The sequence below is a fragment of the Berghia stephanieae genome, chromosome 8 (genome assembly GCF_034508935.2).
Source record: "Berghia stephanieae isolate SIO BIC M18660-M18661 chromosome 8, UCSD_Bste_1.3, whole genome shotgun sequence".
In the NCBI taxonomy this organism is placed as follows: domain Eukaryota; kingdom Metazoa; phylum Mollusca; class Gastropoda; order Nudibranchia; family Aeolidiidae; genus Berghia; species Berghia stephanieae.
In genome coordinates this window covers 632589-647980 of record NC_088367.1, presented here as the reverse complement: position 1 = coordinate 647980, position 15392 = coordinate 632589, and the positions used below count along the sequence as shown (strand labels likewise).

The following is a 15392-nucleotide window of genomic DNA, read 5'->3' as shown; positions in this document are numbered from 1 at the left end:
AAATGGCTGGTAAGGAAAGGGTTAAAGCAAAGTTACCCCTGCTGATGGTACCGATCATGAGTCTGCTCATAGATGAAGTCAACTGTTATAATAGTTGTTGTAAGTGTATTAGAAATAAGGGAGTGTAAATGTTGCTGCTCGAAGCTCGAAGAAATAAATAATAACGTGAAGTTGAATGTAAGCTTCAATTTAATTAAAAAAACAGATCAAATGAACGTTTTGGGTTTCCCCTTTATCAACAAAACAGGATGATTGAAACACCACAGATGAATGAGATGATGTAGTAGTGGCGTAGTTAAGATGAATGTTAACTACGCCACTACCACATCATCTCATTCATCTGTGGTGTTTCAATCATCCTGTTTTGTTGATAAAGGGGAAACCCGAAACGTTCATTTGATCTGTTTTTGTAATTAAATTGAAGCTTACATTCAACTTCACGTTATCATTTAGAAATAAGGGAGTAAAGTAATTAGAGTAAGTAAGGAGGCAATTGAGTTAGTAAGTAAGCGAGTTTAAGTATTCATGATGATTTGTCAAAAATTACTGTCAGCAGTCTGAGGTAGCCACAGGGGAAGGGGGAGGGGGATAAGGGTTAAAGTAACTCCTTTCAGTTGATGGAGACGGTGGACAGCTCATGTCATCTGAGAAATAATGACTACGAGGGGTAGGGGGTGGGGGGTAAGGGTCTGAGTCATAATTCAATCTGACTAAAGAATCGTCCTGTATCCGGCACTTTAACTTTTTGACATTGGACCGGGAATGCGATTTGGAAGATCGTCCTATGTGTTTGTTGTTATTGCTACTGGCATTGGCAGCAGGGGTGGATGTGTGTACAGGGGTCACCATGTGGTGATAGCGTTGGTGGTAAGGCTCACTGTCCTCACAAACGTCTGTTGAACAGGGGGTGGTGGGGGGAGGCGGAATGTTGTGGTGATGGTGATGGTGATGATGATGGTGACGTCGATGGTGGTGGTGATGATTTCTCCGCCGTCGCCCTCCACTCCCTCCCCCTCCTCCTCCTCCGCCACCACCACTACCCGAGCCAGGTTTCTGAAAGATGGAAAGGCTGTTGAGGGAGACGTAAACATTACCCGATGGGGCTTTGTATAGCGACCGATCCGTGACGGGGGATGGGGGTGGGTTTAATGTTTCTCTGGGGTATTGCGTGACTGCTGAGCTACTGGAGGACGCCCCAGTCACGTGGTTCCTGTCATAATAAGGGAGACCACTCCCGGACATCCCACTGACCACTGACTTGCCCCTGGACAGAGAATTTTGACTGAAGTCTTCTTCTTGGCTGATTCCACTGAGCGGAGCATTCAGTGGCTTTTTCATCATCATTATATCCTCATCAGTTGGATGATTGGTGTTATTATTAGCATTGGTTTTGTGTCGACACACGAGGATCAAAATGACCACAACTAAAAGAAACACAACAACAACCACAATTGCAATAGTGTAGTCCTTGGACGGTGTGGAACGGCTTTCATTTTTCAATTTTGATGAAGATTGATCCGTCTTACCGGGAACTCCTTTCTGCGTACAATTTTTTTCAACGCAGCAATTTTGTTCATCAGCTCCATCCTTGCAATCATTGTGGCCATTACAGGCCAGCTCTCCTTTAATACACTTACCATTGGTGCATTTGAACTCTGAAGGCTTACAATCCTCACAATTAGCCTCATCCGATTCATCATCGCACTCTGGATACTGATCACATCGCCAGACTGCGGGAATACACTGACCATTGGCACACTTAAACTCATTGGAGTTGCACGTTGGAGGTTCCGAGCATGTTTTCTTGTCAGTCTTCAGCACCATTCCAACTGGGCATGAACACTGAGTTCTGTTGAGCTCTGAGATAAAACAGATGTGAGAACAGCCACTGTTGTTGTTGAAACAGGGATGCCAATTAGCGGGGACAGTGTGCTCCACAGCTATGAGGTCAGAGAGTCCATTGAACTTACTTCCTCTGACCCAGAGTCTATCAGACCTTGTCTTTTTATGGATACGCGACACAACTTTCTTGTCAAACCAGTAGAGGAACTCTCCAAAGATTGCGAGGCCTCTTGGATATCCAGGCTACATGAGAAGGGAGAAAAGAAAGTCAAATTTATAAAGTCAAATTAAAACATTACCGGAAGCTAATGAAAAACGATGAGTTTCACCCTCACAAAGAAAAACACAAAACAAACAAAACTAAAACATTTTTTTATAAAGGGCAGAAATAATCTAACTAACAATGTCAAAAAACAAAGGAAGGCTTTAGATGTGGATAAAACTTTTCCTCTATTCTAAATATTTGATAAATTTATAGGTAACTACTTAAAATTGGTAACTACATACTAGATAAAATGGCTGATTTTATAAATAATATGGAAAATAGCGATTTACAATAATAACCACAGGCATAATATGATGCACAATTCTAGGGCAAGGTATCAATAGTGTCATATTGTGAAAACAACAACATGCACTAGCAAATAAATAAGCCATTCTAGTGCATCAATTTTAGGATGGTGCAAACCATATAAATGCGCAATTCTTATGCATTTATTTGTTGTTTTATCTCTCCATGTTTATTGATGTCCTGTAAAACAAACAACAAGGGAGGTTGGGAAAGTGGAGCTCTCTTTTCTTTTCTAATAAAAAAAGTTTTTAAAAATATTCATCTAATATTTTTCTCTATGACTAACCTGACCATCCACGAGAACGATACGATTGCCTCCAATCAGATCTGACATTTCAATGCGATTTAGTGCTGAGTCAGCCCAGTACAATTTGTTTTCCCGTTTGTCAATTGTCAAAGAATGCGGATTGCCCAACATGTTCTTCATGATGATGGTGGGGGCAGAGCCATCCATCAAAGCTTTTTCAATACGTGGTGAGGAACTAAGCATGTTGGTGTAATACATAATACTGAAGAGAGAGGAATGAAAAGAAATTATCAATTGAGGCAAAACAGTTTGAGAAATCGTCCTTTTTATCATCTTGACAACATTCTAATTTTAAATTAGATAAAGAAATCAAAGACACCCCTGAGTTCAGTACTTTTAGAAAACGTTGGAAAATATTCCTATTCAGAAAGGCTTTTGAGTAGTACAGTCCACTCTGGATAATCGCAACTCGGTTAATCGCAACATTTCCCAAGAAACGGAATTAATTCTATATAAATCACTGGTAAATTGCAACAAACTTTGATTAATCGTAACAAATTTTCGCCATCAAAAAGTGGTAAATTCAAATAATCAGTCAAACAAAATATCATGATTACATCATGGAAGAAACCGTGACAGGTTGAAAAATCGAGAGTGAGCGGGATTTAATGCTACAGTAGTGTGTCACCACTCTATTAGAGACAAAAGAGGGCGGGGGTTTGCTGTATGGGTCTGTGATGTCATCTGTGACCATTGGATAGGAGGCGAGGGGCTGAGCATAGCCTTCACAACAGGTAAACAATGACAGTTGTAAGGAGAGACTGAGCGATATCCTTTGTTTTGGGATTGACAACTGTGCATTGTGACCAATGAGTTTGGTGAGAGTTTATTGTCCCTCATCACGGCTAATCTTTTTGACTCTTACAAATGTTGAGAACAAAAGAGTGACAGTGAATCAAATCTGAATAAGACGTCAACTTGCATCAAAGCTGCTTTTGCTTGACAAAATCTATACAGATCGGCCATATAGTTTTAATTCAATCACATTGCTCAGTCTGTGGTGGACTAAGTTCAATATTAACAATTAGTTTAAGATTACCATATATGTGTAAAATGTTGCAATAGTGGACTGGAAACTCAACTTCGGTTAACTGCAACTTCGTTTAATCACAACATTTTCACTGATCCCAAGGTGTTGCGATTATCTGGAGTGGACTGTAATAGTATCTGCGCTTTCTTCTACCTATTGTCTTTGTATGTGTAACATTTATAGCACTTTGTGGATTCTGCGCGCTGTATAAATCAATACATTACATTACATATTCTAAATCTAAAATGATATATATAGGAATTTTATGAAACTGACAATCAAATACACATGACATCACCTGCACTAATATTATATGCCAGTCAAATGGTAATGATCTACAAATGAATATGAAGTAAAACCGATTGCCTAATTAAAGACAAATAGATATAAATCTGAACATTAGGAAGAACAAAATTATTGGGAGCTTCAAAAATTGCAGATAGAACAAAATGATTCACATCCCAAAGGAAGCTATTATAAATCACAACTTACTATAAATCATTTATATATCATTTATAAACTGTATCTATGCATAAAAGTTACACAGAGCATTTAAGGGTTTTTAAAACCTATTAGCTCTTAAACGATACAGTACGATATATCACATATTACAACATCAACATTGTGTAAAATTGGTTTTCTACCCTGATAAGGTTTGAGTCTATTTACTCTAAGATCAAATACTTCCTTGGATACATATCTTGGTAAGACGACTTACCCTTTTTCAGGGTATAAGGCAATAGACCTGGGCTTGAACCTCTTTTGGGAGGACATGATAACACCGATGGGTGAGTTGAGGACATCAATACGAGTAACGTTAATGACATTGTTCTTGAAGCATGTCCAGTATAAGGTGCGGGCATAGGGATCTATTGCAATGTCATATGGTTGGAAGTTGAAAGCGTTTCCCTGATTGATAATTGTGCTTGCCTGGGGGATGAAAATAAAATATGTAAAGATGTCAGAATCCTCAATAGCATCGAATTCAAAATACAGGCTTTTAATTGAGAGCAAATCATATTCATAACCGCTTGATTTCTGTATTAATTGGTAAAATGTAACATTGCTACACAAATTGATTTTATTTATACTGCTTTTTCAATATTTCATTCAATAAACTGCCTCTTCAGTTTTTCAAATTAAAAAAAAAAAAAGATAGAAAATTTGACCGCCATTTTTAATTCAAAGACGTTTTACATAAATAGATTATTCCAAATTTTTAAGCACAGCTGAATAAAAATTAAATTTTTTAAATAATTAATAAAATCAGTAATTTCGTTTTGGTCAATTTTCAACCCTTAATTTAAGTCATAAACATCAAATTTAGCTTCTGATCTCTGACTTAATAAAACTATTTGCAATTTAGCATTAGCATGTGTGGTTAGATTTGTGTAAAAAAATAATAATCTCATTTACAAATAAAAAGTCGACTAAATATAAAGTTTAGCTGATGTCAAATGTCACTAAGGAATTTAAGTTCTATTTACCTCTGTGCCATTGTCATGAGCTCGTTTGATCATCTTGACTGTGCCATTGTCATTGGCCCTTTTAATCATCTTCTGCCTTTTTTGTTTCTCCACCCAATAAATGAACTCGCCCACTGGGTCGTAGGCCAGAGCTTTGACATTCTTCATCGTGTTGATAGGCAGCAAAACCTCAGGGTTATCTGCTGTGTTATCAGCTGTGTCTGAATTGAAAATGAGCCGGATGGTGGCATTGCGAGTTGATAGAAGGAGATATTTCTTTGGAGCTGGAGATGACAAAACAAATATATACAGATTAATGAGTCAAAGTGATACTAAGCTGCTAGAGGCTGTGTGTGGACTGTAAAAAGTAATAAATAATTGAATATAACAGCTAATAATAATAATAATAATAATAATAATAATAATAATAATAATAATAATAATAATAATATGATGATAATAATAATAATAATTATAGTAATAACAATTATAATAATGATGATGATAATAATAATAATACTTTATAGTATATCTTCAATAATCTTACCACTGCATTCGAGCCCATTCGAATTCAATGTATAATGTGTTGGACAGGCACAGTGACGAGTCCTGTTCTTTGATCCTTCCAGAGGATGGGCCATGCACAAATGGGTACAGTCTCCGTTGTTCTTTTCACAGGCATTCCCATCTAATCGTTGAAATAAAAAATGATAATTTAAAAAAATTTTGTGTCACGTTGGGTAATAAGTCTCTGCATTCTGTTTTTGTTTTTGTTATCAAGGATTTTACGGCCCTTACGACACATTTAGGTCATATCAGCGACAGTAAAAAGGAAGAAAATTGGATAGTCAAAAAGTTCTAGAATTACATTTCAAGCACCAAAGAAAAAAGTAAGACAAAGGGGAATTGGTTCAAATAGGGAACATATGTAGATTCCAAGAGCATACCATCAATGTTCTTAGTTTGAGATCACCTTAAAGTCTCATCCAGACCCCAGCACAGGATCCCACTATGAGAAACACTCAAATGTTTACAAAAACAAAAAATATAACTCTCAGTACATAACAGAGAGAAGATTTACAAAGATAAAAAGTTATCATCTCCCAAAACTATAACTATACATTTGACAGTTTCCCTCCCAGTCAAAGACTCCGTCCAGGGCTGGATCAAAACTGAGTAATCTCATTCCAAGACAAAGACAGAAAGCAACTCGGACAACAGATTTAGGGGATAGATCATGTTTAGTGGATATTGCAATATATAAAAGCTCAAGTTATTAAAACATTTTTTTTAAAAATGATTATAATCCCACCTTCTTGTCTTGAGTCGTGGAAGACGAGAATATCCATGACGGGTCCAACATTGCCTTGGATGATGGAGCGGTTACTGCCATCCGTTTTGATAGCTCGTTCTATAGTTTGGCGCTGGATGTCGGTCCAGTAGACGAAATCCCGATATTGGCTTAGGCCCATGGGTTTCTCCACTTGTGACTCTGCGACAATTCGGATGTCTGAGCCTGACAATGGAAGACAAAGACAGCAGTGTGGTAATTAATGGAACCCTCAGGGTAGAGGAAACTCATATTTTTTTTAATTTGGCCAGAAAACTTGTCCTTCAAATATCTATCGCTTTAAATGACCCTCATCTTGGCACTCTCAAACATGCGGTCCCTGGTTTGAGAATGCTTGCCGAGATGAGGGTCATTTAAATCAATGAATATTTGAAGGATGAGTTTGTTTTCTGGACAAATTTTTCAATACAAGTTTTTCCAGAGTATGACAGTTAACTGGTTGATGTAATCCTTGACCAAGATGTGGCGTTTGCTATGCCTGTGATCGATATCCCTTGTGCTAATTTAAACAAGGCTGAGATTTGCAACGCGTGACACCAAAAACAATTCTTGGTGGATTTTTTAAAAAAAAAGATCTAAAAATAGATTTTGATAAACAAGCTGTCAAACTTGTGAGCTAAAAATTTAGTTTTCATATGAGCTTTACCTTAGTAAGGAAGTTTTGATTCTATAACATTCAACAACAAATGAAGGACTCAATTATCCTAAATTATCCTAAGAAAGACCAAGGTCTCCAAAAAGTAATCCTTCACAGAGCCATTAGTTCCATGAAGCCGAAGTATATCCCAGTTTCTATAGCATGAAATGGGCAAAAGCAATTGCTTGCTACCCTTTCGATATGACACTTGTCGATCGCAAAGTACTTCTGCCAGATCTAACAGATCCAGCTACCCAATCACCCCTTGTTAAATCCCTCCTTTTATTTTGTAAAACTGGTGTTAAGATTTTCTTTTTAAAATTTGAAAAAAAAAAAGAAAAAAAAAAAGGAACTTACCATCCATTTTGGAAGACTTAATACAGTGATTTTCTATATCAGTCCAGTACAAACGTCGGTCTTGATAATCAATGGTCAGATCTTGTACATGGCCAATGTCAGAGATTATCACTTTACGGTTGGTGCCATCCAGATTGGCCCTCTCTAAAACAGACGGTTCCTCCCATTTTATCCAGTACATGTAGCTATAACGAGATAAACAACAGATGACAAGCGGTGATAACGACTTACAAAGCGCAGTGGCAAAAAAACAAAACATGTATAACTTTTGTTACTTTTCTACCTTGTAAACAATATAACTCAGCTGTTTATTTATCTTGTAAACAAAACTTGTTTATATTATATGTTTAACATGTTCTCTTATGCCACCTATATTGTGATAAATAACAATGTGAAACTGAATGTAAGCTTCAATTTAATATATGAAAACAGATAAAATGGACGTTTCCCCTTTTTCAATAAAACAGGATGAATGAAACACTACAGACGAATGAGATAATGTAGCGTTGTTAAGATGAATTATTCATCCTGTTTTGTTGATAAAGGGGAAACCAAAAAGTAAAGAGTTGTGTAGAGGAAAACGATGAGAGAATGAAGGAGATAATTAATGACGTGTTAAATGAGATCATTATCACAGGCTCACCCTTTGGGAGGATCCAAAGCTATAGCCCTGGGCTGATTCAGATTCTGCCAAACCAAAACTTTGCGTGAGGAGCCATCCAGACGAGCAACTTCGATGCAATTCTTTCCTGAGTCCGCCCAGTATATATTATGGGCCACCCAGTCCACGGCCATGCCTTCTGGAAAATCCAGTCCAAACTGTATGATATGCTGAAGGTTGCTGCCATTCATGTATGCACGGCTGATATGCTGTTGAAAAAATTATAATATATTATATAAAAGCACACAAGTAAAAGTAAGGCAAAGGGGAATGGTTCAAATAGGGAAAAGATGTAATTTCCAAGAGCACACTATTGGAGTATGTAGTTTGAGATCACCTAAAAGTCTCATCCAGACAAAAGCACAGGATCCCATTAAGAGGAATACACTCAAATGTTTACAAACCTATATTATATTAAAACAAAAGCGTAGCAATACACAACAGATAGATGATGATTTACAAGGGAAAAAATATCATCTCCCAATAATATCTCACATTTGACTGTTTCCCTCTCAAGGATTCTGGCTAGGGTCAGGACAAAACCAAGTGATCCCATTCCAAAACAAAGACAGAAAGGAACTCAGAAAACAGATATAGGGGATAGAAGACACATCAAGGGACCTCCTGCCCATCATTGAACGGTCAAAAAGCCCCAACCAGAATCTCTTACCTTCAACTCCGCATCAGCCCAATAAATCCGATTAGCTTTGATGTCAAAGTCGATGGACATGGCCTTCTGCACACCTTGAATCGGAATGGGCTGGTTGTTTTGACTGTTCTTCTCCAAAGAAATCCGACGAATGTCAGAACTACTTGAAAAGACGAGGAAGGCATCTGGCTTGATGCATGTGCGTCCATCTTTCAGCAATTCCAAGCCGATAGGGCAAGCACACACATGCGACAAGGGGGGAGGACGGTATAGACAGAGATGGCTGCAATCTCCATTGTTGACCCCACAAGTATTTATACCTGTTAGATAAAGTTTGTGTTTCATAAAAAGCATTGGAAAGTTAAATTATAAAGATGGGTAAAATTTTTTAAAAAACATAACAACATAATTAAATAAAGTCAAAACCTAATTTATATTTGGATGATTGACAGAGCACTATTTCTCCAGGGAACTTTGTCAAGAACTGAACAAGATGATAAGTACCAGACAGGGCTAAAGCCTTTTCATGGGGTGCTGTGAGTACACTATTAGACGAACATCCCTGGGTCAAACCAAAGAATGGCATCGTGGTAACACTGAAGAAGCACATCCCCAACCCCAAACCCCACTACTTGATGGAAAAGTACATTGAAATCAGATTAGATGAAATGAAAACTGGACAGATATAAAAATTAAACCTTAAAACTACAGAAACGTGAATAAAAAACCCACATAAAATCTTGACATTTTATATAGAGCAAATCCATAAATTTGCTTAAAGTGCTTTACAGGAATATATGAACGAAGATATGTATGTGTGTGAGTGTGAGAACTCACCAGTATTTTTGTTGACACCAACAGCCTTAAGTCCCATCAAATCTGGCAGGTGCTCGATGATGAAGCTTCGATTTTCTCCCGTATACTTGTTGACCCTCTCTATGGTCCTTTCTTGCCAGTCTGTCCAGTAGACATAATCACCTGTGGAATGTGTGGAGTTAAACAAATATAAAATCTGATTTCCTGTGTTATTGATCAGTGATTTTATTCTTATTATAGTCATATCATAATCCTTTCAGGATTACATAGGTCAAATGACATGTAAATGCCCTGTTGTTTTTTGCAAATATAAACATATAATAGTTAAAGCAAACAAAAGAAAAGATCAAATTAATGCATGGACATTATAACTACACATAATCGTATATACAAACAAAAGGTCAAATTGGTGCATAAATCATTTTTCACCACAGACTTGATCACAAGCATGTTTCGGTAAACCAAATCTCATTCATTATATGCATACTTCAGGGCATGGAATTTTTTATCAACTGAATTTTTGAAAGCATTTATTGTTTCAGCATCTTTTGTATTCAACATCACATCCTACTTTCGTTAAAAAGAGAATAACAAACATGATGCAACTCGGGCTTTATTCAAGTAGCATCAAATGTTACTGCTATCTTATTGAAAATATTTGGGTCTGCATTTATGGCTAAGAAAGATAAGCGAAATTATGCTTTTGGAGGAAACTCAGCTGTTGTCAATAATTGCCTATTTGGACAATAAAGATTATTATTATTATTATTATTATTATTATTATTATTATTATTATCATTATTATTATTATAATTAGCAAAACAACCCGTGAAAAAAAGAAGTAGTCCTTCAGAGCCACAGGCCCATGAGTTTATCCCAGTTTCTATAGATTGAAACGGACAACAGCAATTGCTTGCCACCATTTGGATAGGACACTAGTGTTGATGTAGTTAGTATGAATGTGAGCATGAGTGCGATTACCGACTATGTCAGTATGAAAGGTAATCGATACTACAGCTATCTCTCTCTCTTACTCGATAACACCATGGCGAGCATCTATCCTATCTTCAGTCCAATAAACTTCTTATCAAACGAACTACACTGACGTCCATATCATTATTTAACATGGTGACAGCGGTGGAATTCTTCTTGTTATTGTGAACAGTACAGTGAACTATATAAACCTATTAATCAGATGAGTTAAGCCTCATACGTGTTATTTATTGTGTACATGACCTGTTATCGATAGCCAAGAAACAATACGAAGTTACTGTTACAAGGGGCCAACCCAATAAAATACAAGAAGACGACTCTACCCAAAACCCGTCAAATTTTTTTGAACAAAGGGAGACAACTAAAACAATTTATGACTGGAGGTCATATTTTATGATTATATCCCTTGATTTGCAGCAATCTCAACTATGGCTTCAAATCGTAGTGCGAGTTCCAGTAGGAATGACTCGACGAACAAGTCGATTCCGCCACAGAGACCTCTCAATATGGAAGGAAATATCGCCACTAACTGGAGACACTTCAAACGAGATTGGCGAAACTATGAAATTGCAACTGGACTTGATAATGGACAACAACGGATACGCATAGCGACTCTCCTCACCTGCATCGGCAGAGAAGCTATGAATGTTTATGATGGATTCAAATTCACAACTGATGAAGATCATCGCACCCTTGATGACATAACGTCTCAATTTGTATCTTTCTGTATTGGCAAAACAAATGAATGCTATGAGCGCTTCATATTCAACAGCCGACAACAGGCCGTGGAGGAATCAATTGAACGATACATCTCAGAGTTGAGAAAACTGGTCAAAACATGTCAATATGGACAACTTGAGGATTCTCTGCTCAGAGACAGAATTGTTATGGGAATACGGTGTGAGGAAACACGAAAACTCCTTCTGCAAACAACTGACCTTGACATAGAGAAGACTATCCTAATATGTCGTACTAATGAGTCCACGACAACACAAATGAAAACAATAAGACCAGAAATAAAGATAAACAAATTAGACACGAGAGCCAGAGGAAAACCTCATCATCGAGCACCATGGTCACCACAATCGTCAAATTCAAACCAACATAAACGATCGAATTGGATAACAGATTGTAAGTTCTGTGGTCGGAGCCATGAAAGGATAAAAAGAAAAATGTCCTGCTTATAACAAAACTTGCACAAAATGCAAGAAGAGAAATCATTTCCAAGAGAAATGCAGGTCAAGACAGGCTGCTGTACGTGGAGTCAGGGATGAATATGACCATGACACTGACTGCAGCGATGATTGTAATTACAATGATCATTACGTGATGGCTATCAGCCAAAATAAAAACAAAGCGCTAACGGCTCAAATGAAAATAAATTCGAAGAAAGTGCCATTCCAATTGGATAGTGGAGCTGAAGTGAACACTATCTGCAGAAAGTATGTCTACACACAACAGATACAACCGACTAAAAAACAGTTAGTAATGTGGGATGGAAACAAGATGATGCCTTTTGGGGAAGCAAAGCTAAAATTAACAAATCCCAAAACTAAAGAGACACACATTGTCAAATTCATTGTAGTAGAAAATGAACACACATGCTTATTAGGACTTGAGACAATGAAGCAAATGAAATTGATATCAGTGAACAATGACAAATTCATTAGAAGTGTGAAAACTGACAATTCTATTGGACACCTTGGCACGGCATCATTAAAACTACAGCCAGACGCGAAACCTAGGCAACTCTCATGTAGAAACATACCACTATCACTTAGAGACAAAGTGGAAAACGAATTGACATCTTTTGTCGATACAGGAATACTTGAACTGGTAAAAAAAGCCAACTGAATGGGTCAGCCAAATGGCTGTTGTAGAAAAAGCAAATGGAAGGGTTAGAATCTGCATAGATCCGCTTCCACTGAATAAAGCTCTGATGAGAGAGCATTACAAACTCAAAACACTAGATGATGTCTTACCACTGCTTCAAGATGCAAAAGTATTCAGTAAGTATGACGTCTGAGACGCGTATTTCCATGTAAAACTGGATGAAGCTTCAGCTGACATGACTACAATGATTACCCCGTTTGGAAGATACAGATGGAAACGCTTGCCTTTCGGTCTGTCAGTGAGTAGTGAAATCTTCCAACAACGTTTGAATGAACACCTAGAAGGACTTCCTGGATGTACCAACGTCGCAGACGACATTGTTGTTTTCGGTTGTGGCAATGACAAAAATGAAGCAGAGAAAGACTACGACAAAAACATCACGCTGATGAAACAACGATGTGCAGGAAAAATACGATTGAATGACGACAAATCAGAACAGAAGAAAGAATCAATACAATTTCTAGGTCACATAATAAGCTCAGATGGAATCAAACCCGATCCTCGGAAAGTAACAGCAGTCACAAACATGCCTGCTCCGACAGACATTCCAGGCGTTCGACGATTCTGCGGTGTAGTTCAGTATCTCACTCGATACATTCCAAACTTATCACAAACAGCTGAGCCACTTCGTGCACTAACAAAGAAAAACAATGACTTCGTTTGGCGACCAGAATGCCAACATGCCTTCGAACTAATCAAAGTGAAAGTAGCCGAAGCAACTGCACTTTCATACTTCGACGCAAGCAAACCATTATCTCTGCAAGTAGATAGCAGCAAAGATGGTTTAGGCGCAGTTCTACTTCAAGAAGGAAAACCAATCGAATTTGCATCTCGCGCTTTGACAAAAACTCAACAAAACTGGGCGCAAATAGAAAAAGAACTACTTGCTGTCGTTGTAGCACTAGAGAGATTTCATCAGTACACGTATGGTCGACACGTAACTGTTGAAAATGACCACAAACCACTAGGAAACATTCTGAACAAACCCCTCGCTCAGGCACCAAAAAGACTTCAGAATCTCATGATGCGCATTTACAAATACGACATTACCTTCAAATTCATACCAGGTGATGAACTGATTCTAGCAGACACTTTCAGTCGTGCGTACGTAAAAGAAAGTGAGGAAATAGAAATGACTGTGATTAACTGTACCCAAATTCGTGATATGGTGATAGAAACTATAAAGGAAGCAACAGACAATGACCCTGTGTTCGTGGAAATGGCCAATTATGTAAAGAATGGATGGCCCGACAAAATGAAACTAAGACCTGAACTTAAACCATACTTCGATTTCAGGGATACTATCGTGCTAGACAATGACAAAGGTGTACTCCTGAAAGGAGAACGTACTATAATTCCCCCTGCACTTCGAACAGAAATAAAGATGAGACTTCACTCATCTCATCTAGGCAAAGATTCTATTTTACAAAGAGCTCGCTCAACTGTGTTTTGGCCTAACATAAACCAAGACCTCATCCAAATGGTCGAAGCATGTGAATCATGCCAACGCCACAAGCAAAAAAATTGTCAAGAACCGCTCCATCAACATGACGAAGGTGACAAGCCATGGGAAAAGGTGGGAATTGATTTCATGGAGTTTGGAAACCGACAATATCTGATTTACGTTGATTACTTTTCCAATTTCATCGAAGTCGAATACATGTCCTCAACAACAACATCTCATATGATCTCCAAACTGAAACAACAATTCACCAGATATGGAATTCCCAAAACTCTAATTTCAGACTGTGGCCCACAATTCACTGCGGACAATTTTCGTGAATTCATGAAAAATTGGAAAATCATTCATCTAAAATCCTCGCCAGGACACCACCAAAGCAATGGCAAAGCAGAGGCAGCTGTGAAAACAATCAAACGTCTCATGAAAAAATCTGTACACGCCGAATCTGATCCGTACTTAGGACTTTTGGAAATTCGTAACACCCCACGACAAGACATCGGGGTGAGTCCAACACAACTTGTTTTCGGACGCAACACCAGATCTCTCGTTCCAACTTACAATAACAACAAAAACGAACTCAAATACAACGATCCTCAACTCAAACTCAGACGTCAAAAACGTAGACAATCAGTCAAAACACACTATGATAAAAACAAAACCGAACTAGTACCACTAACAAGAGGTCAATCTGTATACTACAGACCTCTACAAGAAAAAGTGTGGAAGAAAGGAAATGTGACTCAAACACGCGATTTTAGGTCATATGACGTGATTGGTGAAAATGGACAATCATACACAAGGAACAGGAGAGATATAAACCCATACACCTCAACAACAGATGTTTCGGAATCTAACACCAACACCCCCCAACATGAAGCATCTGCAACTGCATCTGCAACAGCATCTACTTGGCCTGATCGTGAAACATCTACGACCACTACCGCAACGAGGCCTACTCGTGAAAAAAAGCAACCTGCTTGGTTCAACGATTATATGACAAAATAATCTTGAAAAAAGAAAGGATGTTGATGTAGTTAGTATGAATGTGAGCATGAGTGCGATTACCGACTATGTCAGTATGAAAGGTAATCGATACTACAGCTATCTCTCTCTCTCTTACTCGATAACTCCATGGCGAGCATCTATCCTATCTTCAGTCCAATAAACTTCTTATCAAACGAACTACACTGACGTCCATATCATTATTTAACAACTAGTCTATCGCAAGATACATTCCACCAAATCTGACAGACTCAGCTACCTATTCACTGCTGGGTGGACAAAGGGGTCAGAAAAAATCTCAACTGCACCCGGGATCGAATGCTCTACCAGATAAAATTCTCCTGGGCAGCAAATT

General features: G+C 37.9%; 1 protein-coding gene across 1 annotated transcript in view; it reads right to left on the bottom strand.

Moving 5' to 3' along the window:
* Nucleotides 1-383: 383 nt before the first annotated feature.
* The window catches only part of LOC144977978 (low-density lipoprotein receptor-related protein 6-like), a 218783-nt gene continuing 203774 nt past the window's right edge, over nt 384-15392 (bottom strand). Inside the window, 10 exon segments of the mRNA XM_078923386.1 lie at nt 384-2085; nt 2700-2922; nt 4469-4680; nt 5238-5500; nt 5764-5904; nt 6529-6732; nt 7562-7746; nt 8205-8431; nt 8893-9191; nt 9709-9849. Coding sequence (XP_078779512.1) covers nt 550-2085; nt 2700-2922; nt 4469-4680; nt 5238-5500; nt 5764-5904; nt 6529-6732; nt 7562-7746; nt 8205-8431; nt 8893-9191; nt 9709-9849 — 3431 coding nt within the window. The 3' untranslated portion in view covers nt 384-549.